This window comes from Lithobates pipiens, unplaced genomic scaffold (assembly GCF_037356315.1).
Source record: "Lithobates pipiens isolate NorthernLeopardFrog02 unplaced genomic scaffold, aLitPip1_a1.2 Scaffold_19, whole genome shotgun sequence".
Lineage (NCBI taxonomy): Eukaryota > Metazoa > Chordata > Amphibia > Anura > Ranidae > Lithobates > Lithobates pipiens.
Window position 1 is genome coordinate 279,491,887 of NW_027507764.1, and position 24,260 is coordinate 279,516,146.

General features: G+C 42.9%; 1 protein-coding gene across 5 annotated transcripts in view; it reads left to right on the forward strand.

Moving 5' to 3' along the window:
• The window catches only part of MSANTD3 (Myb/SANT DNA binding domain containing 3), a 1,118,007-nt gene that overhangs the window by 379,862 nt on the left and 713,885 nt on the right, over positions 1-24,260 (forward strand). For 4 of the 5 annotated variants that reach the window (XM_077491959.1, XM_077491958.1, XM_077491961.1 and 1 more), the window contains one exon: positions 12,638-13,064. In XM_077491959.1, coding sequence (XP_077348085.1) covers positions 12,638-13,064 — 427 coding nt within the window. Of the gene's footprint in view, positions 1-1,577; positions 1,732-12,637; positions 13,065-24,260 lie in introns of those variants that run through there. The other variant, XM_077491962.1, reaches the window with a different exon arrangement.

Here is a 24,260-nt window from a genome sequence, read left to right on the forward strand (position 1 = left end):
CATTTTTGGTCACTGCTGTCTATTGAGATGTAAACCACTTTGTTAAATCACAACTTACTAATCAATAATAACATCTAGTTAACATCATTAAATGTACAACAAGAAATATGTTCAACAATGCTATGCCTGTCTCAAGCTGGGCCCCTCCACATGTTGCTGCCTGGAAGGCCCAGGTTGGACATCGGAAGCCTCAGCTGGGGGTGAAGGAAGACTGGAGAGTGGTGGCCTGGGTTCCCCCTGGTCTGCCAGAAAATGCAGCCTCTCGTAATACAACATCCTGGGGATATAAATGGCATCTGGATCTCCTGATCTCAGGGAATCCTGGAACTTCTTCTGCTCCCTGAGATAAGTACTCCTCAGGGCACCAATATTGGCCATCACATAGGTCATGTATGCTGTGGGGACCATGAGCTTCACCAAACCAAGCACTTTCTCCAGCGCTGTCTTCCTCTTTCTTTGGTCCTTAGAAAGGGGTTTTTTGATCTGCCACAGGCAGGGCAGCTCCCTGAGCATATCGATGATTAGCTCGAGAAAATGGGGTTCCTTGAATGGATCCATCTTGTCTGCAAGGCACAACACAAGACAAAACCTAATAATGTCAGGCTAAACTCTCTATAATCTTGTGCCAATATAGGCCTCAATCTAGAAGCAGTATAGGCTAGTGATATACCAAGTTAAAATTGTACCTTCATTTGAACGATCTGTGTTTCAGTTCCTCCTTCCTCTAGTACTCACAGATCGTATGTACAACACACGTGTGTTGCGTTTTATCTACAGTGCGCATGCGTGAAACTCCACCACCCCTGACGTTCTTTCTAGACTATTCCCCACCCCTTCTCTTTCGGCACAGTGGGGAGAGCACATGGCGGAGACACAGCAGGTGCGCACTAATAATAGTTCCACTAACAAGGAGGAGGGCAAGGAAAGCCCGGAGCCTGAAACGTCCTGATCCTGGAGGAGAAGATTTAAGGCCTCAAATATGTCTTTTGGAGAGATGTTGCAGATAGTGGACATATTGAAGAGGAACGACTATGATGGGAAGTATGGACCTTACCCAAACCCAAATATCAAAAAGGCCAAGATCATGACTAAAGTTATGAAGAGTCTTCAGAAGAATTTTGGGCTAAGACGATCCAAGGATCAACTGATCAAACGCTGGTCAGACCTGAAACTGAGGGAGCATGAAGTACAGAAGGATCAAGAGAGTTCTTCAAAAAAGTAAGTAGTTGTCGTGTGTTAATATTATTATTATTGCTTGCATACTGCTCCATGTGCTTTGATAAAAATAATGTTGTACAGTTTAAAATGGCCACTTTCAAGTTCATGGGTTCAATCGTTCGTACTAACATTGTTCGTTAGCCCACTCCCAAAACGATGTTTTTCCAACTTACACTTCACTACATTTGTTCACACTGCAGGTAAGTATTCCAGCTTTAGAAAGTGTCAAAAATAATGTTTTCACCTTTGAACTCGGCCACTAAACACAATTGTACGACAATTCCAAGCAATGTTTCATATTCCTATTTCTGCCCTCTGTATGCTAAGTATTCCTTTTTTACATTCTCATAGGGGAGAGAAGACTCAGGATCCTCTGAGGACACCAGGGACCCCACACAACCCAAAGAAGGGAAAATTCCAACACCAGAAGCAGAGGAGGAGGAGGAAGGAGGGATTGTTGAAGTTGGACAAATTGTCACCACAACAGGGGAGTGTAGGAGACCACAGCTTCCGGTAAGCTAATCAATATATGTCTGCATATTTATAATACATGGTGTGTTTTTTTTTTTTAAGTTATGTGGAAGAAGAATCACATTTTACCAGTGAAAGTGCCCAGATCCTTATTGGGGAGATAATGGGGTGCAATCGCGATTTAGAAAATATACAGCAAAACATCAATGATGTTCAACAGAAAACGAAGAACATCATTGATGTTTTCGGGAGAGTCTGAAACACCCCAAACTAGCTAGCATAGTTTTTTATTTCTCCGAAAAACTTTTATATTTTTCAAAAAGCCAAATTTGGAAGATGCACACCGTGTGTCAACATGTACTATCTCCCATCATGGGGGATCAATGTACGTGTTTTGTGGGTGCAACCCCTTCCTTGCTACTAAAGTGGCTGAGATGAAGGGGTTGCACCCCCAAAACATGTACATTGATACCCCATGATGGGAGATAGCACATGTTGACATTAGGCATGGGATCAGGAGGAAAATGGGCACTTTTGTATTCTCAATGTGTGTGCGTCTTCCAAATTTGGCTTTTCCAGGGGTGACACCCCATCCGATGAAGGCAATATCAGCACAGTTTGCACATACTCATGTCTGATATTGTCTTCACTTTTCAAAGTTGAACTTTGTAAGTTCCTGTGTACTGTATGTTATGCTTTGATACATGCCTGTTTACACAAAAACGCCAAGTTATAAAAATGTTACCCAAAATAATGTTTTCTATACACCAAACATGTGAATGTGCTTTGAGTAAAAAGTTAAATTATGAACAATGTGTGGCTTCCTTTTTCAATGCGCAAAAGCAGTATTTGTAGTAAAGTTGTTGGTTTCTGTGGCAATGGGTGTTATTTACTAAAGGCAAATCCACTTTGCACTCCTAGTGCAGTTTCAGGCGCACTTTTGCTGTCCACTTGTAGTGCATAGTGGATGTGCCTTTAGTAAAAAACACCCACAGTGATGTTTAAATTTCCCCAATCACGCCATTTTCATGACCCCAACTATTTCTGCCATGGTGCTAAAAATGAGCAATATTTTTGTCAGTAATGCACTACATACATTATCAACAAAAACAAGGTGTGTGTGTGTAGCAGACCCACAACATAATAAGATTATCTGAAGAAGAGACTGTCACCTCATCTTGCTCAGAACTTGGGTTTGCACTGTTGTTAAAAAAGGCACAAAAAAACAGCATAAATACCTATGAGACACCTAAAACAAAGCCAAGCAGTAAATGAAAACAAAGATTATTGAAACTTATTAAAAAAATGCCTCTCAGACATTGTCTGGCATATCAATGGCCCCCCTACCCACAAAGTACTCCATGTATTGGTTTCTGACCTTGTGGGCGCTTTGGGGGGCAAGCCAGGACGAGCAGCTTCAAGGGCCGTGAGGTTGTCATTTTCCGGTAAGTCTGCATCTGGGCCAACTGAGACCACATGGTTTGAGGAATGTTTTTTTTCCAAAAATTGTGCAGAACACAGCAGGCTAGCACAATGTGATTTCCTTTATATTCCGCCATGTGGATTGGCGTCAAAAATAGGCGGAACCGGCTGGCCAGTATTCCAAAAGCATTCTCCATGACTCTTGTGGCTCTGGCCAGCCGGAAATTAAAGATCCTCTGATCCGGGGTGAGGGTCCTCATTGGGAAAGGCCGCATCAGGTGGTTTGCCAGAGCAAACGCCTCATCCGCGACGAAAACTAATGGGAGTTCTTCTCCATTATCCTCTGGGGGTGGCAAGCCCAGACTGCCACTCTGGAGACGCCAGTAGAATTCCGTCCGTGCGAACACTCCACCATCTGACATCCGGCCATTTTGGCCCACATCCACATAAAGGAAGTCATAGGTCACTAATACCACCGCCAACATCACAATACTATTAAACCCCTTGTAATTTTAATAGTACGACCCCGAGTTGGGGGGTGGGACGATGCGGACGTGTTTCCCATCAATTGCACCTCCACAATTGGGAAAGTCCCAACGGCTGGCAAAGTGGGAGGCCACAGTCTGCCATTCCTGTGGCATTGAAGGAAACTGTGGAGTGAAACAAGAAAACAAATTACTAATTTTGCACATCAACATTGCAAGCAGATTAGACACAAACATTTTTTGACAACATCAGTATAATATTTTGGGAAATGAGTATTTAAACCTAAAGTATAAGACCTCTTATCAGAGTCATCACCCCCCCCCATCCCCCCATCCCCCATCTGATGGGCCCTTGCAAAAAATGAGGGGGGGGGGGTGTTTTGGACAGATAACCCTCTCCACTTCATTGTGAGCTGAATGCAGAAATAATGTGTGATACTTTGGCCAGCCCCTCCTTACTTACACTATTGGCAGCCCACCGGACAGGTAAGAAGTGTCATAATACCAAAAAAAGGAACAAATGGAAGCACATTTGGTTTCCTTTTTTTTTTTTTTTTTTAGGTGGCCTAAAAATGTTTCCATCTGCTCATCCATCCCCACTTTTTGTGCAGTATAAAGTTTTTTATAGTATCCTCCAAATACTTGACATATACTCCCAGTTTCCGTTATAACTTCTCCCTCAGTTGTCCTAATCGCCGGGATTGAGGAGGGGCCCATGTTGTTCTTCACCAGTTGTGCTAACATTTTTCCCATACTTTCCCCTTCAGCAAAGGAGACTTGCCGATGTAACATATGTTGTATCTCCACTTTCTTCAGGGTTATTAACCTAAATTCTTCTTGTTTGTCTAACCAGATTTTTTTCTTACCCTGGATGGGGTCACTAATAAAATCTCTTTCAGCCTCCAACACTTCTCTACCTATTCTTACCTCCTGCTCCTTGGATTTTCTATTTATTTTTGCTATTGATTGGATCAGCAGACCCCTCAGGTAGGCTTTCAGAGTATCCCATAGGATCCCTGACCTTACTGTACCCCGATTATTTTTTAGAAATTCTTTTAGCTCCCACTGGATTCTCTCAGGGCGTTCTTCCGTATCTTTTTTTATTAGTTCTAACCAGAGCGGGTTCAATTTCCACGCCCTCTGTACCCTTCGTTCTCTCATTTTCAATGCTACTATCACTGGAGAATGATCTGAAATCCCCCTGGGCTGGTATTCAATCTTTTCCACCATATGTAGGGCAAGGTCATTCCCCAGTATCATATCAATCCTGGATAGTGTAGAATGCGCTACCGAGTGACAACTATACTGCCGGACTCCTGGATTCCCGGTTCTCCAGCAGTCCTAACTCTTCCAGGTACTGACCCATTCTCCCCTGCCCAACCGGTTCCACCAGTTTTTTTTCTGGGAATCTATCAACTTTAATATCTAAAACCGTATTGAAATCCCCTACTATTATTATAGGAACACCATCTATCCCAACTAGGAAGTCCTGTAATTTAAAAAGCACTTCCATTTTGAATGGTGGGGGAATATAAATATTTGCCAACATACATTCTCTATTTTCAATTAAACAGTGTAGGAAAATGTATCTACCCTTTTCATCCAGGCTAACCCGCTTACATACAAAATTCACCCCCGTTCTTACCAAGACACTCACCCCTCTACTATATGTCGAGTAAACAGAATGGTATTGAGATTGGTATTTTCTACTCTGCAACCGGTATATTGTGTCTCTATTTAAATGAGTCTCCTGCAGACATAACAACCCTGCTCCATATCCCTCCAACCTTGAAAGCACCGCTTTTTGTTTCACCTGCGTCCCCAGGCCCCTCACATTCCAGGAGCCTACCTTAATTTTTCCATCCTGCATTAACACCAATAGATGAAAAAGGGAAGTGGAGCAGGATAGAGAGAGAATAAGCTGAACAGTCTTATGAAAACACTGCTAGGATCCACTCCCACCCTTTTAATTAAATTATACCAACCTCCCCTATTATTAAACCACAGTATAATAATAAATTTCCCAAACATCATCATTATTTCATATATTATGTGTCTCTTAACGTGAATTATACTATATAATTGTTTGTTACCATTTTTCCCCGTGAAACCAACAGATTTTCCTTGTTTTTTACCACCCCATATTTTACCACCCCTAACTTTGTATCCTTTCTTTATTTGGATTATCTCCTGAACTTCTTTTAGTGCAAACTTATATTTTTTTCCCACCCTCAACCTCCCCCCTTTTCTTCCCTCCCCTCCCATTCTACCCCCTCCCCCACCTTCCCAGGTGTTACCCAAGGGGCTATTAGTGACCATGTACCACTCTCTTCACAACCTATTCACCACCCACACCTGTTACCCTCGCTGTGTGTTACCTCCCTCCCACCCCCCCCCCCCCCCTTTCACACAAAAAAAAAAAAAAAAAAAAGAACCATGCATACTATACCCCCCCAGCTCTTCCTATCTTCCCAGCACCCTCCTGTCCACGGTCCCCAGGGGCTAAAATTTTTCTTTATTTTCTTCTATCCATTTTTCCACTTCCGTTGGGGAGCAGAAAACCTGAGTATGTCCTAGAGCATTAATCCGTAACTTTGCCGGATAAAGAAGAGCATATGACACACTAAGCTTCTGTAGCTTGCGTTTCACCTGAAAGAACTCTGCCCTTTTTCTCTGGAGTTCTGGGGAAAAATCAGAGTATAATGAAATTCTAACACCCCTATACAATACATTCCCCATTTCCCTTGCTTTCCGTAATAACACCACTTTATCTTTATAATTGAGTAATTTCATCAGTAATGGCCTAGGGCGCCCCCCCTCAGGTGGGGCTCTAAAGGGTACCCTATGTGCCCTCTCTATAGAGAATGTTGTCGAAAAAGCCTCCCTTCCGAACAGATCAACCAAAAGATGCTCCATAAATTCAGCAGGGTTTACACCCTCGCTTTTTTCAGGAAGTCCCACTATTCGCACATTGTCCCTCCGGAGCCTGTTTTCCATTTCATCCATTCTTGTTCTATAACTACTAAACTGCTCCTTCAAGCCTTCTACTTCTTTAATTAAGAAGGTTGTATCATCTTCTAGTCTACTAGTCCTCGTCTCAAGTTCTGTCGTTCTTTCCACCACTTTCTGTAGGTCTTGCCTTACCACTAGTAGATCCTCCTTCACTCCCTTCATTTGTTTACAAAGTTCTTTCAGAGAGATGTTACATGCATTTACGGCCAATAGCACGTCCTTTATAGTTGGCTCTTTTTCTATCAAGGGGGAGTCGCCTGTTATAGTTTCTGTATACTGTTCCCCTGCATCCGCATTTTTATTTACTGAGGATTTTGCCCCTGCTCCAGCCTGCATATTAATATTAATGTTTGACTGTCCCATACTTTTCCTTTCGGTCATTACACCTTGCTGCACCTTTGACTGTCCTTTTTTTGCAGGAGTCTGAGAAGACTGTGCCGGGTTATGAGCATACTGTTCTAATTTGGCTGCTGTGGCGGACTGTTGCGAACTTTTTTCCCCCCTTTCTTTTGCTGAGCGCAGGTGCTGCATATTACTTTCCCTTTCTCGCCGCTTCCTTCAGAACAATCCTGGGTATAGCACAGTTTAAAAGGATTTTAACCCTGCCGCCCACCAAACAATAAACCTTAAATGCGGTAAAAGCCGTGTCCCAATGTACATTTCAGGTATCACAGACTCTTCCTGTTTTCTTGGTTTTTCTAGGCTTCAAAACACCACAAACATTTATTTTGCTCACATCAGCTCGTGTACCGTTCAGCCCGTTAATACCCAGACACCGTCCTTCAATTAATACATATAGTTGTTCAGTTGTTACATTAGCGCAGTACTGAGCTGGACTCACAGTCAGTCCACAGATCACAGGTTCCCAAAGTCTGATTTTCCTGAACACTGCTTACAAAATGTTCGGGGGTTTGTTTCCCCTTTTTTTTTTTTTCCTCCTATAACAGTCTCACACACAGGGCGGTAGAGTCCGGGCATCCAAACATCCAGAAGGAGAGGGGGAGAGAAGAAAAAAAAAACTGACAGGGGGATACAGGACTTTCTTACCCCCTTCGGTGCCTGTTTAACTGTTACCGGCCCACGGACTTCACTGTATCCCTACTTGCTCCACCAAGCCTCTGCTTGCAATGCCCCTCAGTCTGCCGGTTTCTTCCTCCCCCACAGTCCCGCCGCTTACCTCCTTCCTCCTGTCGCGGCTTACCGGGGAGCGGGGGAGCGTTCGGAACTACTCGATACTGTGAGCGGCGTCTCTCGGTCAGAGGGGTTCGGCATTGGTCGGGAGTATTCGTGGGCTCGTCCTTCTCTGCGGCCGTCAGGATACGGAACCCGGAAATCAGCGGAAATCAGCGGGGGTCAGCGAGCATCTCCGAGATCTCCACACACCAAGGTGATGCAAAGCCGTCGCTCCTCCTCCCGTCCAGCGTCCTGCTATGCTGCCAAGCTGCTCAGCTCCGACCCTCCTCTTGCTGCACCCGGCCGTAATTTTTAGGCACACCGCGCTTTCGCCATGGGGGCCAGGGAGGGAGACACACACAGCGTCTTCACGCACTCACTCACTCCACTCTGCACATCCTGTCACGCCCCTCACCTCCTGCTGAACACCAGTAAAGTGGAAGCACATTTGGACATTCTGCTATTACCTATCAAGATAATAATAGGAGAAAAAAAACTAGAAACTGTAGCATTTGAAAGTATTGAGGCAGGGCCTTGCACTACATACTTTGGTGAATTTGTCCATAAATCTGACCAGAAAAAAGGTAGGCATAGTGTTTATTGGGTTTGGCATAGTCAGCAGATAGAGGATTGCTATCAGCTGACCTAGCAGTTGGGGGGAGGAGGGTTCCTAATGAGTTTGGCCCAGCCAAAAATAAATAAATCTGGCACTCTGCATGAATTTAAGCACACACATAACATTTGTACACATTTTAGGGGGTGTTTAGGGGAAAGCAATACTATGGAGCTGACAAAATACATTGCTAAGTGACTAGGCTATAGGTTTATGGCCCCAGAAGAGCATGCTGGGGAAGTTAGGGAAGGTAAATATGCATGAAGGACAAAAAAGAACTTGAAACGCTTCCAGCAGGCATGAGGACAAAGGGGCACAGCATATCAATTAGAGCATATTGCAATCATGGTAATTAGGGAATGAGGAAAGAAATCCAATACATTAGCAATAATTAAATACATAGAATGTGATGTTAAAGGAGAAAACTTACCTTCATATTGTCCTTCTGCAGGACCTGAATGATGGCAGAACAGGTCTCTGGAATAATGATCCCCAGAGCCTGGGGGGAGATGCCTGTGGAGAACTTCAGGTCCTGAACGCTTCTCCCTGTTGCCAAGTAGCGCAACGTGGCGATGAGCCTCTGCTCCAGAACGATGGCTTGCCGCATGCAGGTATCTTGCCTGCAGGTATCTTGCCTGCTGATATAAGGGAACAGCAAAGCCAGCAGACGGTGAAAAACGGGGTCCGTCATCCAGAGATAATTCCTGAAATCATCAGGACTATTCTCCCGGATCTCACGAAGCAAAGGCATGTGCGAGAACTGGTCACGCTGGCGCAACCAATTCTTGGTCCACAAACTCCCCTCGTCCTGTTAATGGGCCGGGTTGTGTCAAAGCTAAAAGCCCAACACCAAGCCCCTGCACAGCACAAACTCTACGACGAGTACGTACACGAAACATGGCTTAAAACGGTCGGCTGGTCAGAACGGACAACAGAAAGCACTGATAAACAGCAATGCCTGAAAAAAACGACCTGAAAAGCAGAAACGAGCAGACAATAAGCAATGCAGATCAAAGCGTACTATACCAAGATATAGTCCACAATGAGCAACAAATGCTTACTGACTACACGCACTGATAAGCAGATACGCCCCGACAAGCACAAACTGAAGAGCAGTAACAAACTGAAGCACAAATCTGAAAAGCGCAAATTGTCTCTTACCAAACTTCTACTAACACGCAATAAACACGAGATCAGCAGAAGGAGCCCAAAGGGTGCCGGACGTGGTGAACTTCCGTTTTCTAGTCCCGTTGTACGCGGCCTACGTCACCGCGTTCTTGGCAAATGTAAATTCTGACAACTGAGTCCAACCGTGTGTATGCAACACCACTTCCGGACCACTTCCGGACTAAATCCGTCGGAATTTATCCAACGGATTTGGTTGCCGGAATGTCCGACCGTGTGTAAGACTCCATTCATATTTGTGCGACTCCAAAGTTGTGTGATTTATATTAAAATTTTACATTGTGACTTTGATGCAACTTGGATGCACCTGTGGATGGGTGCGACTTTGGCTGCTGACTTTGGCTTTGACTATTGGCCAACTGTCACATTGATAACATTAAACTCTTCCCCTGGTATGCTCCTTCTCAATGCAGCCAGTGTGATAAAGCTTTCCATGAAATTCTACCCAATTAGTTAATCGTTTGCATGTTTCGTAATATTATGTGTGTTTCTTATTTTCTTCCTTCCTGGCCAAAGCCGGTACCATGTTGGGTACTGTATTCCGAGTCAGCAGCGGTGTGAGCTTCTGACCTTTCTGTTTCTCCCTGCAGTATCTTGCACATGCCCAGTGATTTTTATTTTTTTGCCAAGCCTCGTTTTCATCCCGGATTACTATGGTAACTCTGTCCTGTGCTATGCACTAATGTTTACACCCCCTGTTATGTTGCAAGTCACGCGGGGTGTAAACAAGAAATTGTGCATTGGCTTGTACTCTCACGGGATTGCAGAACAATGCCATCGAGAGGACATGAGGAAACCACGGCATATTACTGAATAGGCTAGCGGCGCGATAAGCTTGCTGTGAACAGGGGAGATTTTGTGCAAGCGCTGGTGATGTCATAGAAGTGAACAGCTATGGATTGCAAGAAAACTAAGCATTTTATAGAGTATGTTTTAATTATTTAAATTGTGAAAACTGAACAGGGAGAGTTTACTACCACGTGACTTTTATGAATATTTTGAGAATTTACATTGCAGACTATAGCACTCAAGGCACATCAAAGTAGTGCAGGATCCTTTTTAAACTTGCTGCAAATTTAAGTCACATAGATTTGAACCACTTTCATTGAAATTTATGGGCTGCGACTTGTAATGCAACTGTGTGCACACAGTCAAATGACAAGTTGCATAAGTGTGAATGGAGCCTAACTGTTAGGTGGTTGAAATTGGTAGAAAGATACATGGGGCAGGTTATAATGTACTTTTTTAAAGTGGGTTGTGTCAGGGGGTTTGCAGTATTCCAGCCAAGGTGGACTCCGTTTGATTTTTGCACATGACCCTGATTTATGTATAACCAGTCCTATCTGTACATAAGCTGAGCTGGGCTGAGTACTTGGATTACTTTTAAAATATTGAGATAGGATTTTTATGTTATGTTCATGCCATTTAACCACTTAAACCCCAGACCATTTGGCTGGCCAAAGACCAGAGCACTTTTTGTGATTCGAAACTGTGTTGCTTTAACTGACAATTGCGCGTCGTACAACTTGGCTCCCAAACAAAATTGATGCGTATTTGTGTTTTCCCCACAAATAGAGCTTTCTTTTGGTGGTATTTGATCACCTCTGCGGTTTTTATTTTTTACAATCAAAAAATAGCGACAATTTTGAAAAAAAACGCATTATTTTTTACTATAATATCCCCAAAAAATAAATAAATGTTTTCCTCAGTTTACATACGTATTCTTCTACATAGTTTTGGTAGAAAAAAAAATCGTAATAAGTGTTTATTGATTGGATTGCGCAAAAGTTATAGCGTCTACAAAATAGGGGATCGTTTTATGGCATTTTTATTAATAATTTTGTTTTTTTACTAGTAATGGCGGAGATCAGCAATTTTTTTTTTAATTTTTTGTATTTTTTATTGTGACGACATTACAGTGGACAGATTGGACACTTTTGATGCTATTTTGGGACCATTCACATACAGCGATTAGTGCAATTTAAAAATGCATTGATTGCTGTGTAAATGTGACTGGCAGTGAAAGGGTTAACCAGGAGGGGGCGCTGCAGGGGTTAAGTGTGTCCTAGGGAGGGATTCTAACTGTGGGGGGGAAGGGGCTACGTGTGACATGACAATGATCACCGTTCCCGATCACAGGGAGCTGTGATCATTGTCATAAGGCAGAACAGGGAAATGCTTGACATCAGCATTTCCCCATTTTTCCTCTCCGTGAGACAATCGTGGGTATTCCCACGGGCATCGAGTCCGCGGGACCCACGATCACACTCAAAGCCCAAGGCGGGTACGCATGCGCCCGCAAGCTTCTTAAGGGGCAACATACATGTACGTTAGTATACCTGTATGTGCCCTTCTGCCACAGTATATCTGCGTGAAGCAGTCGGCAAGCAGTTAAAGTGGTTCTAAAGCCTCAAGGATTTCTGCCTTCCTGCATTCTATACATGAAGATGAAAAAAACTTCTCTGTGCAGTAGCCCCCCCCCCAATACTTACCCAAGCCCCATTGTGATCCAGTGATGTGCAAGACAGCCTCGGCTATCTGGGGACTCTCACCTCCCATTGGCTGAGGCAGCAACCATTGGGCTCCTGCTGCTGCCAATCAAAGATAATGAAGATAGAGAGGGGGCTGGGCCATGCCGTGGCTCTGTGTGTAAATGGACATGCAGAGCAGTAATTTGGGTCCCCCCGCAGCAAGCTGCTTGCTATGGGGTCGCACGGCAGGAGAGAAGGGCCTGGAGCACTGTCGGGGAGGGGGTGACCCAAGAAGAGGAGGATCTGGGCTGCTCTGTGCAAAACCACTGAGCAGGTATGTATAACATGTGTGTTGTTCTTAACAAGCCGTTAATGTCACTTTAAGTTCTCACAGCCAGATTCAGTATGCTGTTCTATAAATCTTCTGAGGTAGAAAAGAAATATGTAGAATGCATTTATGGCTTTGCTGTTTCTGTGTCTCCTTTTTACTTTAGTATTTCACACTTATCCCAATGTAAACAAATATTTCTTTCACTATATTGTGAAATAATTTTCTATAAATGTCTGCATGATTTTTCTTTTCTTAGATGCTCACCTTGCCAAGGAAAATGCAAAATAACGAAGTGTTGAAACCAGCTAAGTACTTTTCTGAGTTGGAGAAGAATGTTTTGCTGGCTCTGGTAGAAAAGTACAAATATGTACTGGAATGTAAAAAAAGCGATGCTCGTACTATTGCTCTAAAGCAGCGCACCTGGCAAGCTCTAGCACATGAGTACAATTCTCAGCCTAGTGTATCTTTGAGGGATTTCAAACAACTAAAAAAATGCTGGGAGAATATCAAGGCAAGGACCAGAAAGATAATGGCCCATGAAAGAAGAGAAAAGGTGATGCGTTGTGGACTTGGATCCAGCAGTATAAAAGAGAAGGTTGCAAGTATGATTCCAGATCAGATCTACTATGTACAGACACCATCAGAGGAGGAAAGCACATATAATCATGAAACCTCCACTACAGGTAACACATGCTGTATTTCAATTATCAGGCAAACAGGGATTTTCATTATTTGTTTTGTACTTGAAAATGCATATGGCTCTTCTGTGATTGTTCCATGGCATCCATATCTATCTATCTAGTAAGGAGAAATTTCAGCAAGGAAAGATTTGACTTGAGGTAGACTACACCTTCCTAAACAAAATGTAACTTTTGGGTAAATAGATTTTTTATTTGACAGACTCTTGACTCTGTGTTTCATAACACAAACTGTTGTGGGTGTGTCTGTGATGATTTCAACATATTTTTTTAAGTCTATATCTGGGCAGAAAAAAGTTCAATCCATTTCTGCAATACATGTGCATTTTCCCATGTTTTGTATTGCTAAAAGTATTTTTTGATCCCGCCAGGATTCCAATGGGTTCCTAACTTCCTCATGTAGTGAGCTGACCACACTGGAGTCCCATGCAAGGTCTGAGTACTCTTCTGTTTTGACAGACTAAAGAACACTTTTACTTAATTTTATGGGGCAAGTGTTTTTAAAGCGGGAATAAATCTGCTGACATTTATTTTTATTTTTTTTAGACCTGCAAGGGAAAAGGCATAATGAGCTAGTTTGCACCGCATGCTAGCTCATATTATGAAATACTTACTTTAGAACGAGTCCCCGACATCTCACCCAATACACGCCAAGGGAGCTGACATGTTCCCTCGGCATGTCTTCTGGGTATGGCAGCTCCGGCGCTGTGAGTTGCCGGAGCAGCGATATCGTCACTCCCGCGCATGCGCGCAAGAGATTTCTTTCCAGTGTTCTGCCAAAAACCGGCCCTCCATCGGATAGTGTCCACACCGTACTTTCGGAGTCTCCTTGTCTTCCGTACCATGCAAGCGCTGTGCCTGCTCAGTACGGAAAACAAGGAGACTCCGAAAGTCTCAGAAGATGAATGGCGCCTGCGCACTGAATCCAGGTTGAAGCCCCACCATCCAAGTGGACATACGGTAGCAATTGGTAACAGGGCCCCTCGCGGGCTTGTTTCGCTTGCCACGTTTTGGACACGGCCTTGCTTCGTTCAGCAATTTTTTTCTAGCTCTATGTCCACTTGGATGGTGGGGCTTGAACCTGGACTCCGTGCGCAGACACAGTTCATCTTAGGAGACTTTCAGCATCTCCTTGTCTTCTGTACTGCACAAGCGCAGCACAGGGCGGACACTGTCCGACAGGGGACAGTATTCGACACAACACCGGCAGGGTCCGGCGTCTGCCGTGCTTCCAGCCGAGAATCCCATGTGCGCATGCGCAGCTGCAGTCAGTGGCTCATTGCGAGGGGAATATCTCCTAAACCATACAGGTTTAGGAGATTTTTTTTTACCTATAGGTAAGCCTTATTATAGGCTTACCTGTATGTAAAAGGGAAAAAAAAGACTATACAACCGCTTTAAGTTCAGCAGGGAAGAATTCAGGCAGGACTGATACCAATGGCTGGAATTTCAGTATTGCAAAGTCTTACCAAAGGCTACCACAAAGGCTTGTCAGCTTACTGCAAGAAAGTGGGAGCTCACTGGATTTTGACTGTATTAACAAAGATGTTTCTGTACTTACAAAAGTTGTTAAAATCTGATGTATTGAAGAAATGTATTCCATATTCTGTTTTTTTTTTGTTTATTTACTAAAACATACACTTTAAAAACCTAATTGCTGGAACCTTTTTTTTTTTAAATGGGCTTAATGATATCACTCTTCTAGTGAGAATTCATCTTCTTGCCTATATTTTCTACTGCAGTGAAGTACTGTATTTTCCAAGGTGGTTTAAATGCTAAAAACAACAGGTGTATTTTAAAAAGGCCTATACTACACCACTTGGTGCACAACAATGACTGCACAACAAATTTGAAAGAATTAATATATATATATCAATATATGTCCTCATATAAATACCTGCATATGAAATGCAAAATAGAACCAAACAACCTGGATAGAATCAGTCAGGTTAATTTTGACTTAGCAGTCCAAACGATAATAGCAGCTGTTTAGAGACTAAAATGATTATATAAACCAGTAATACAAACAATTCATCAATAAAAATATGAGAATATCCGTATTAAAACAGCGCTCAACATAGAGTTCTCAAAGTTTTCACAAATAATTGTGTATGAGCTCTAATAAAAAGAAAGTCCTTAGTGTGCATATAGGGTGATTGTAGTGTTCTATTCAACGTTGCAAGGTGACCAAAAGTGCTGCTGACATTTCTTCCACCAAAATATTTGGGAGTGCTTCACCACGTGCGATGCATCCCCCACAGGGGGTAAAACTCACCAGACAGCGTTGATAAAACCAGCCTTAAGGAATAGATACTCTTTTAGATATACCATAGACTCATATGTCTTTCCAGCAATACTCCAAGAATGTCATAAAATAAGACAGAGTATACACATAGCATAATACCGTTTTATTTTTAAAGAAAGAATTTGCTCAAAACAGATAAAATCCCCATTTAAATATCTGCGTACATTGTAAAAAACATCACAAGCAATAAAAATGTGTGTGTTTCACCGGTTTCCAGATTTCAGAGTCCTCTACCTGTGTTCAGCTGTGTGCACTGTGAGTGACTTCCTCGTCCTTGGTTAGCGGTGGAACGCACACCTCACTTCCGGGAGCGTCGTGTAGGCCACGCCCTGACGCGTTCGTCACTTCCGACTTCAACAGAGGGCGTGGCTACACGACGCTAGCGGCCAACTTATATCCCACAGTCCCCGCCCGCGTTGACCAATCGTGCAATCGCACAATGTCCGGCCCACATGACGCAGCACATAGTCATGGTAACCGGCCACCGTCAACATTGTCAACTATCAGGGGGAGAAATAAACAAATGGACATACTCGGTTACCGACCAGGTAGCTAGAAATTAGTCATAATGACAAGGTTCTTACACCCGAAACATCACATCAACCCAATATAATAAACAATAAACATATCATTAGCTAAAAAAATAATACATAAATATATAAAAATTAAATATACAGGAAAATGGTTAAAAAGACGAAATAGTGTATCATTGCATAATAAATAATTATATATGTAACCATCCATAGAGGCAGCTAACTATACCAAATATAAATAGAGGGCATGCATAAAATGCATCAGATACCCTACTTATTGGGGCAGAATGTACATATATTCACAATCCAAACAAACAGACATGTGTCCCCAAACAGCACCATATACCCTGCAGCACTCAGATTAACACCAAAATCTAGCAAAAAATATATCATAAATATCGATTCCAAAGAGAATTAATGGGAGGAAAATAAATCTCTCCTAGGAAAAAGAATATATATATGTATATGTAGTTTGCCCTTCTAATTAAAAATAGTTTTGGTGTAACTATATACAGACCAACGTGGGAATTTCATGTTGCTATAAACCTAGCATCATATAATGTATTATATCCCCATTTGTCTGTGGCCATATGTCATGTCCATGCACTAAACTTTGTAAAATGCATATTATTTTATAAACAGGGCCAGCATGCTGTAAAATTAATAATCACTGATAAAGCAATTAATGTCTAAGTCTACATTTAACCCCTTTGGTGCTAAAGTGTCTACTCGATATATCCACTCGGTTTCACGTTTAGATAATTCCCGTACTAGATTAGACCCTCTCCAAGAGGGTTTCATATGATCTATACCCCAAAATTTCAGTCCTGATTATGGTAAATTTTAAAATGTAGGGACACATTGTGATCCTTAAAACCTAATTTGATGTTAGCGACATGTTCTGCTATTCTAATCCTTAAAAGTCTTTTAGTGCTGCCTATGTATATCAACCCACAAGGGCATTGCATAGCGTACACCACATACGATGTATTACAGGTAATAAAACTTTTGATTATAAATTCTTTATTATTCGCAGTTGCTATAAACCTATCCATGGCTCTAATTGGTGTATTAACTTCTTTACACGCCCTGCATCGTCTACAGGCAAAAAACCCATCTTTTACCCAAAAGGTGGGGGGATGGGTAGGGGGATCTAGAACTTTTTTGACTACTTTGTCCGCATAATTGGGAGCTCTTCTATATATAAACCCAGGTTTTACAGGTAAAAGTGATTGTAGTGTTTTGTCCATCAAAAGTATGTGCCAATGTGTCATGAATATAGCCTCCACTTCCTTATATTGTGAATGAAATCCCGATATAAAGTTCCATTCATGGTTGTTAGAGGTCCGATTGGCAATGTTATTATTCAAGAGATTATCTCTTGGTGCTGATGCTACTTCTTCTATTACCCTTTCCAATTGTTTAGCACAATACCCCTTTTCCAGAAATTTATCTTTAATGATATTGACCTGAGAATAGAAGTCACTGTCTTCAGAACAATTCCTTCTAATCCTGGTCACTTGCCCTTTAGGAATGTTCTTAAGCCAGACAGGGTGATGTCCACTCTGTATCGGTAGATAGCTATTTGAATCTGTGGGTTTAAAATAAGCCTTAGTTCCCAGTCTATCACCCTGTCTATAGATGTTGACATCCAGAAAATTAATATTTTCAGTACTTATTTCACTCGTCAATTTGATATGGCTGGTGTTATTGTTCAATTCGGCAAGAAAATCAATCAAAGACGATCTTGATCCTGACCAGATAAAGATAAGGTCATCTATATACCGTCTGTATAATAGTAATTCCTGTCTCTTGGCCGAAAAGATATTCTTATCCTCCCATTCTCCCATAAAAAGGCTCGCTATACTTGGTGCGAACTTAGCGCCCATTGCAACGCCGCGTTTTTGGGAGTAGAATTTTCCGCCATACCAAAAATAGTTATGACCTAAGCAAAAATCAAGGGCATTCCTTAAAAAACTTTTTGATTATGCGTCAAGTCATCTCGCTGGCTAAGTGCCCAATTAAGAGCCAGAATAGCATCATCGTGTTGGATTAAATGCTGTTCAAAACCACTAGCTATCATCAGAAGGTGGGAAGGGGGGCATGACAAGGTGCAAGAGTTTGTCTGTTACATGTCCTTAGATTTTTTTTGAGCGCAGCAGCAAATAATCACAAGGACTTTCACTCCCCCAGTCTGTACACAGGAGAAGACAGAAAACACAAGCACAAATACCACACGGTGGTGCAAATCACACATTGCAAATAGACAGTGGTGTAGCAACACATTAGCAGCCCCCACAATTGCTAATGGACCTGGGAGTGGAAGGCAGCCCTATTACGAGGGATGTTCAGGCAATATAAACAACTTGCGTGCATGTGACGATGCAAATCCAGTACTGTATTATTAAAGATTGAGGAGGCTGCTGTTGGAACAAACCCTGTTACCCCTGTGACGTTTCGAGTCAAGAATAGCTTAAAGTCAGATGTATATGTAGCACACCCCAAATAGGAGCTGCAGATGAAAAGGCATCCCTCACTCCTGAACAGGCAGGCACACTGAATCTTCACAGGCACACAGGGACAGAAAACAGTCCTTTGTTTTTGTTGTTTATTATGTTTATTAGGGGGTTAACAACTTGGATAGGGATGGGAAGTTACGGGATGCCTACTTGACTTCAGCAAACTTCAGGGACAAATTCCTATGTACAGCTATATAAAGTATTTTCTTCAATTTCCTACTGCACATTCTTAGCCTCGTTTTTGCTCAGCCTCTGCTGATACACTCCTAGGGTAACTTGTCTCCTTGTCAGTTCAATGACAGCACATTACAGGCAGGAATCCCCAGTCCCTTAACAATAGCACACATGGGGTGACACACCATGTGTGCTATTGTGCTATGTGTGCATTTCCCTTCTGTTTCCTTTGAGGTCACTGATCCCTGCACCACCTCTTCAGGTTTATTCTTAATAATAACCACTTCACTTGTTTGTGGGTTATCACAAAGAAAACTATGTCTACCCATCCTGTCATGGTACTACTACAGTGATCCCACAGGCGAGCAGGTGACACAGACTCATGCCCCAGTTGAAGTACTATTATATGAAACACTTCAGGTACATGGCTCGATCTACCATGCTTTTGTATTGATTCGGGTTGTACTTAACTATACGGATGACCGTTTTTGTTTTGTTTTTGTTTTTTTAATTACCATTTTTTATTGAATAAAGGATTTTTTTTATCGGAGTGACCTGCTCTATGTGGAGGATTTTTTCTTTTTCTTTTTTCTCTGTGCATTACCTGTGGCGTGGATGACTACATCAGGGCGGCACAGTGGTTAGCACTCTCGGCTAGCAGTAAAATGGTTCGCTGGTTCAAATCCCAACCACGACACTACCTGCCTGGAGTTTGCATGTTCTCCCTGTGCCTGCATGGGTTTCCTCCGGGTACTCCACAAAGACACGCAGGTAGGTTAATTGGCTTGTGTGCAAAATTTGCCCTAGTATATGAATGGGGACCTTGGATTGTGGGCTCCTTGAGGGTAGGGACCAATGTGAGTGTGCAATGTAGAATGTACAGGGATAGGGACAATTGTAGACACTCATTCAGGTTGAACTGGATTGGCTGGTGTCTTTATTCAATCTTACTAACTATGTAACTATGTAACTACAGTGGGGATCGAAAGTTTGGGCACCCCAGGTAAAAATGTGTATTAATGTGCATAACGAAGCCAAGGAAAGAAGGAAAAATCTCCAAATTGCATCAAATTACAGATTAGACATTCTTATAGTATGTCAAAAAAAGTTAGATTTTATTTCCACCATTTACACTTTCAAAATTACAGAAAACAAAAAAATGGCATCTGCAAAAGTTTGGGCACCCTGCAGAGTTAATATCTTGTACTGCCCCCTTTGGCAAGTATCACAGCTTGTAAATGCTTTTTGTAGCCAGCCAAGAGTCTTTCAATTCTTGTTTGAGGTATCTTTGCCCATTCTTCCTTACAATAGTGTTCCAGTTCTTTGAGATTTCTGGGCTGTCTGTCACGCACTGCTCTTTTAAGGTCTATCCATAGATTTTCAATAATGTTGAAGTCAGGAGATTGTGAAGGCCATGGCAAAACCTTCAGTTTACGCCTCTTGATGTAATCCCCGGTGGATTTTGAGGTGTGTTTAGGATCATTATCCATTTGTAGAAGCCATCCTCTCTTTAACTTCAGCTTTTTCACAGATGGCATCAAGTTACCATCCAAAATTTGCTGAAATTTTATTGAATCCATTTTTCCTTCTATTCGTGAAATGTTCCCTGTGCCACTGGCTAGAATACAACCCCAAAGCATGATTGATCCACTCCCATGCTTAACAGTTGGATAGAGGTTCTTTTCATTAAATTCTGTGCCCTTTCTTCTCCAAACGTACCTTTGCTCATTCCGGCCAAAAAGTTATATTTTAACCTCATCGGTCCACAGAACTTGTTTCCAAATGCCTCAGGCTTGTCTATATGTTCATTTGCAAAGTTCAAATGCTGATTTTTGTGATGAGGACGTGGAAGAGGTTTTCTTATGCCCCGTACACACGAGAGGACTTATGTCCGACAGACTTCCAAAGGAGTTCCGCCGGAGTTCCGACGGAGTTCTGACAGACTTTTCGGCCGAACGGACTTGGCCACACACGATCACACTAAACTCCGACGGATTCGAACGTGATGACGTACGACCCGACTCGAATAAGGAAGTTCATAGCCAGTAGCCAATAGCTGCCCTAGCGTCGGTTTTAGTCCGTCGGAGTAGCATACACACGAGCGGATTTTTCGAAGGGGACCGGGTCCGGCGGAGTTCCGTCGGGAAAATTTGAAGCATGCTTCATTTCTAAAGTCCGTCAGACTTTTGCGAAGCTAAAGTCCGTTGCAGCCCACACACGATCGGATAGTCTGACGGACTCGGTCTGACGGACTTTGGATGTTGAAAAGTCCGCTCGTGTGTACGGGGCATTATGATGACTCTTCCATGAAGACCATATTTGCACAAGTATCTCTTTATAGTGGAATAGTGTACCACAACTCCAGTGTCTGCCAGATCTTTCTGGAGGGATCGTGCAGTCAAACGTGGGTTTTGAATTGCTTTTCTCACAATCCTGCGAGCTGTTCTGTCTGATATTTTTCTTGGTCTTCCAGATCTTGCTTTAACTTCCACTGTTCATGATGACTGCCATTTCTTAATTACATTCCGAACAGAGGATATTGACATCTGAAAACGCTTTGCTATCTTCTTATAGCCTTCTCCAGCTTTGTGAGCATCAACTATTTTCAGTTTCAGTTTTCTAGACAACTGCTTAGAACAGGCATGTTCAAAGTCCAGCCCGCGGTCCGGTTTTGAATGGCCCACCTGGTAATCTAAACATATATATCTTTTGTGGCCCCCGACGCTCTCCCAGCGCCGGGGCCACAAAAGATATATAGTCTGGCTGCATTGGAGATAGGAGGCTGTACGAGCGCTGTGCACACAGGAGTATTTCCTGTTTACACTGCAGCCTCTGTAATAGGAAGTCCCATCTCTGCCATTGGACGACTGTTCTGTCCATCAAAGGAGGTGGGACTTTCTCTTAAAGAGGCCGCTGTGAAAACAGAAGATTCTCCTGTTCTTTGGCGCTCGTCCAGCCCCCTCCATGTCCCCTCCAAGGCTGCACTGATGGCAATGGCAAGTACATTCCTGGCTAATAGTGAGTGAAATCCTGGCAATGGTGGCTGCATTCCTGGCAATAGTAAGTGAAATCCTGGCAATGGTGGGTGCATTTCTGGCAGTAGTATGTGAAATCCTGGCAATAGTGGCTGCATTCCTGGCAATAGTGAGTGAAATCCTGGCAATGGTGGCTGCATTCCTGGCAATAGTATGTGAAATCCTGGCAATGGTGGCTGCATTCCTGGCAATAGTATGTGAAATCCTGGCAATGGTGGCTGCATTTCTGGCAATAGTATGTGAAATCCTGGCAATGGTGGCTGCATTCCTGGCAATAGTGAGTGAAATCCTGGCAATGGTGGCTGCATTCCTGGCAATAGTGAGTGAAATCCTGGCTAATGGTGGCTGCATTTCTGGCAATAGTATGTGAAATCCTGGCAATGGTGGCTGCATTCCTGGCAATAGTATGTGAAATCCTGGCAATGGTGGCTGCATTCCTGGCAATAGTATGTGAAATCCTGGCAATGGTGGCTGCATTTCTGGCAATAGTATGTGAAATCCTGGCAATGGTGGCTGCATTCCTGGCAGTAGTGAGTGAAATCCTGGCAATGGTGGCTGCATTCCTGGCAATAGTATGTGAAATCCTGGCAATGGTGGGTGCATTCCTGGCAATAGTAAGTGAAATCCTGGCAATGGTGGCTGCATTCCTGGCTAATAGTGAGTGAAATCCTGGCAATGGTGGCTGCATTCCTGGCAATAGTGAGTGAAATCCTGGCAATGGTGGCTGCATTCCTGGCTAATAGTGAGTGAAATCCTGGCAATGGTGGCTGCATTCCTGGCAATAGTATGTGAAATCCTGGCAATGGTGGCTGCATTCCTGGCTAATAGTGAGTGAAATCCTGGCAATGGTGGCTGCATTCCTGGCAATAGTGAGTGAAATCCTGGCAATGGTGGCTGCATTCCTGGCAATAGTGAGTGAAATCCTGGCTAATGGTGGCTGCATTCCTGGCTAATGGTGGCTGCATTCCTGGCTAATAGTGAGTGAAATCCTGGCAATGGTGGCTGCATTCCTGGCTAATGGTGGCTGAAATCCTGGCTAATGGTGGCTGAAATCCTGGCTAATGGTGGCTGCATTCCTGGCTAATGGTGAGTGCATTCCTGGCAATGGTGGGTGCATTCCTGGCAATGGTGGGAGCGCAGATGGGCACTGACCCTTAGTTTTTTATTTAAAATGTAAATTTTCCTGAAACTTCCCTCTTATTCGCCAATAAATACGGTATATCCAAATAACACGCCCGAGCTCATCTCTTCAACACACACAGCCACAAAGGCAAGAGAATTCTTGTTGGGCCGTGTATTAGTGTTCGAACGAACACACTTAGACCGATTTTTAATGGTTCAAAGAATGTCAGGCAAAATGGTCGGCCCTCGTGCATGTTCACTTCATCAAATCTGGCCCTCTTTGAAAAAAGTTTGGACACCCCTGGCTTAGAAGAACCCATGGTGCTGATTGTTGGGGCAAGGTCAGATGAGTCTGGCCATTTCAAACCTTTGAGATTGACATCACCTGGTCTTCCCAGATGATGATTGAGAACAATCCATGACACTGGCAGGTCTCAGCTTTGCAAAGGGGGCAGTGCATGCTATAAATTCTGCAGGGTGCCCAAACGTTTGCAGACGCCATTTTTTTGTTTTCTGTAATTTTAAAAGGGTAAATGATGGAAATAAAATCTAACTTTTTTTGACATATTATAAGAATGTCTAATCTGTAATTTGAGGCCATTTGGAGATTTTTTCCATCTTTCCTTGGCTTCGTTAATACACATTTTTACCTGGGGTGCCCAAACTTTCGATCCCCACTGTATTTACATCTTTACCGGTACGTGAGCCTGGAATTTGGTTATCCAATGTATGTTAACTCGGATATCCATCCTTTCACATACGATTTGATGTTCCACCATTCTGCCTGGATGATCCATTGGAGATGATTGTCTTTCACGCCTGATTGATTCACCACCTTATGTGTGTGTGGGTCCACATCTGAGGGTAAGAGTATCCATTACCTAATTTTGATGTCATACACCGGAGATTTTCTATATGAAGTTGTATACCTTCTTTGAAGAGGAATTATACATATCTAGTCTGGAGTTATACACTTGGAGCACCGTGTTTGAATTACAGTTTTATTTCAACGAGGAATATATACACCAAGCATCTTTAAAGTGACTGTGTTATTATTATAATTTTTTGTCACCATAAATAATTTGTGCACTTGAACCATTCTGTTTATTCAGAGACTTTATATGGTTGTTCATTTTAGATGCTAAACATTTTTTTTTAAGTTTTCTTTTATGTCATGCAGTTGGCATATGTTGTGCCTGACTTTTTCCCCAGTAGGTTATTCCTTTGGGGATATATCCTGGTAGCGCTGGATATTTTGTTCTTATTCTTAATAATAACCACTTCACTTGTTTGGGGGTTATCACAAAGAAAACTATGTCTACCCATCCTGTCATGGTACTACTACAGTGAGCCCACGGGCGAGCAGGTGACACAGTATCCCCCAGGGCGGGGAGTCTAAGGGCCAGCCGGTATTCTGTCAGGGACTCCCTCAGCAGGATTTGGGCTTAGCTGCATCCTGACCCCAGGTCATGACCCCCGGGTTCACCCTGCTC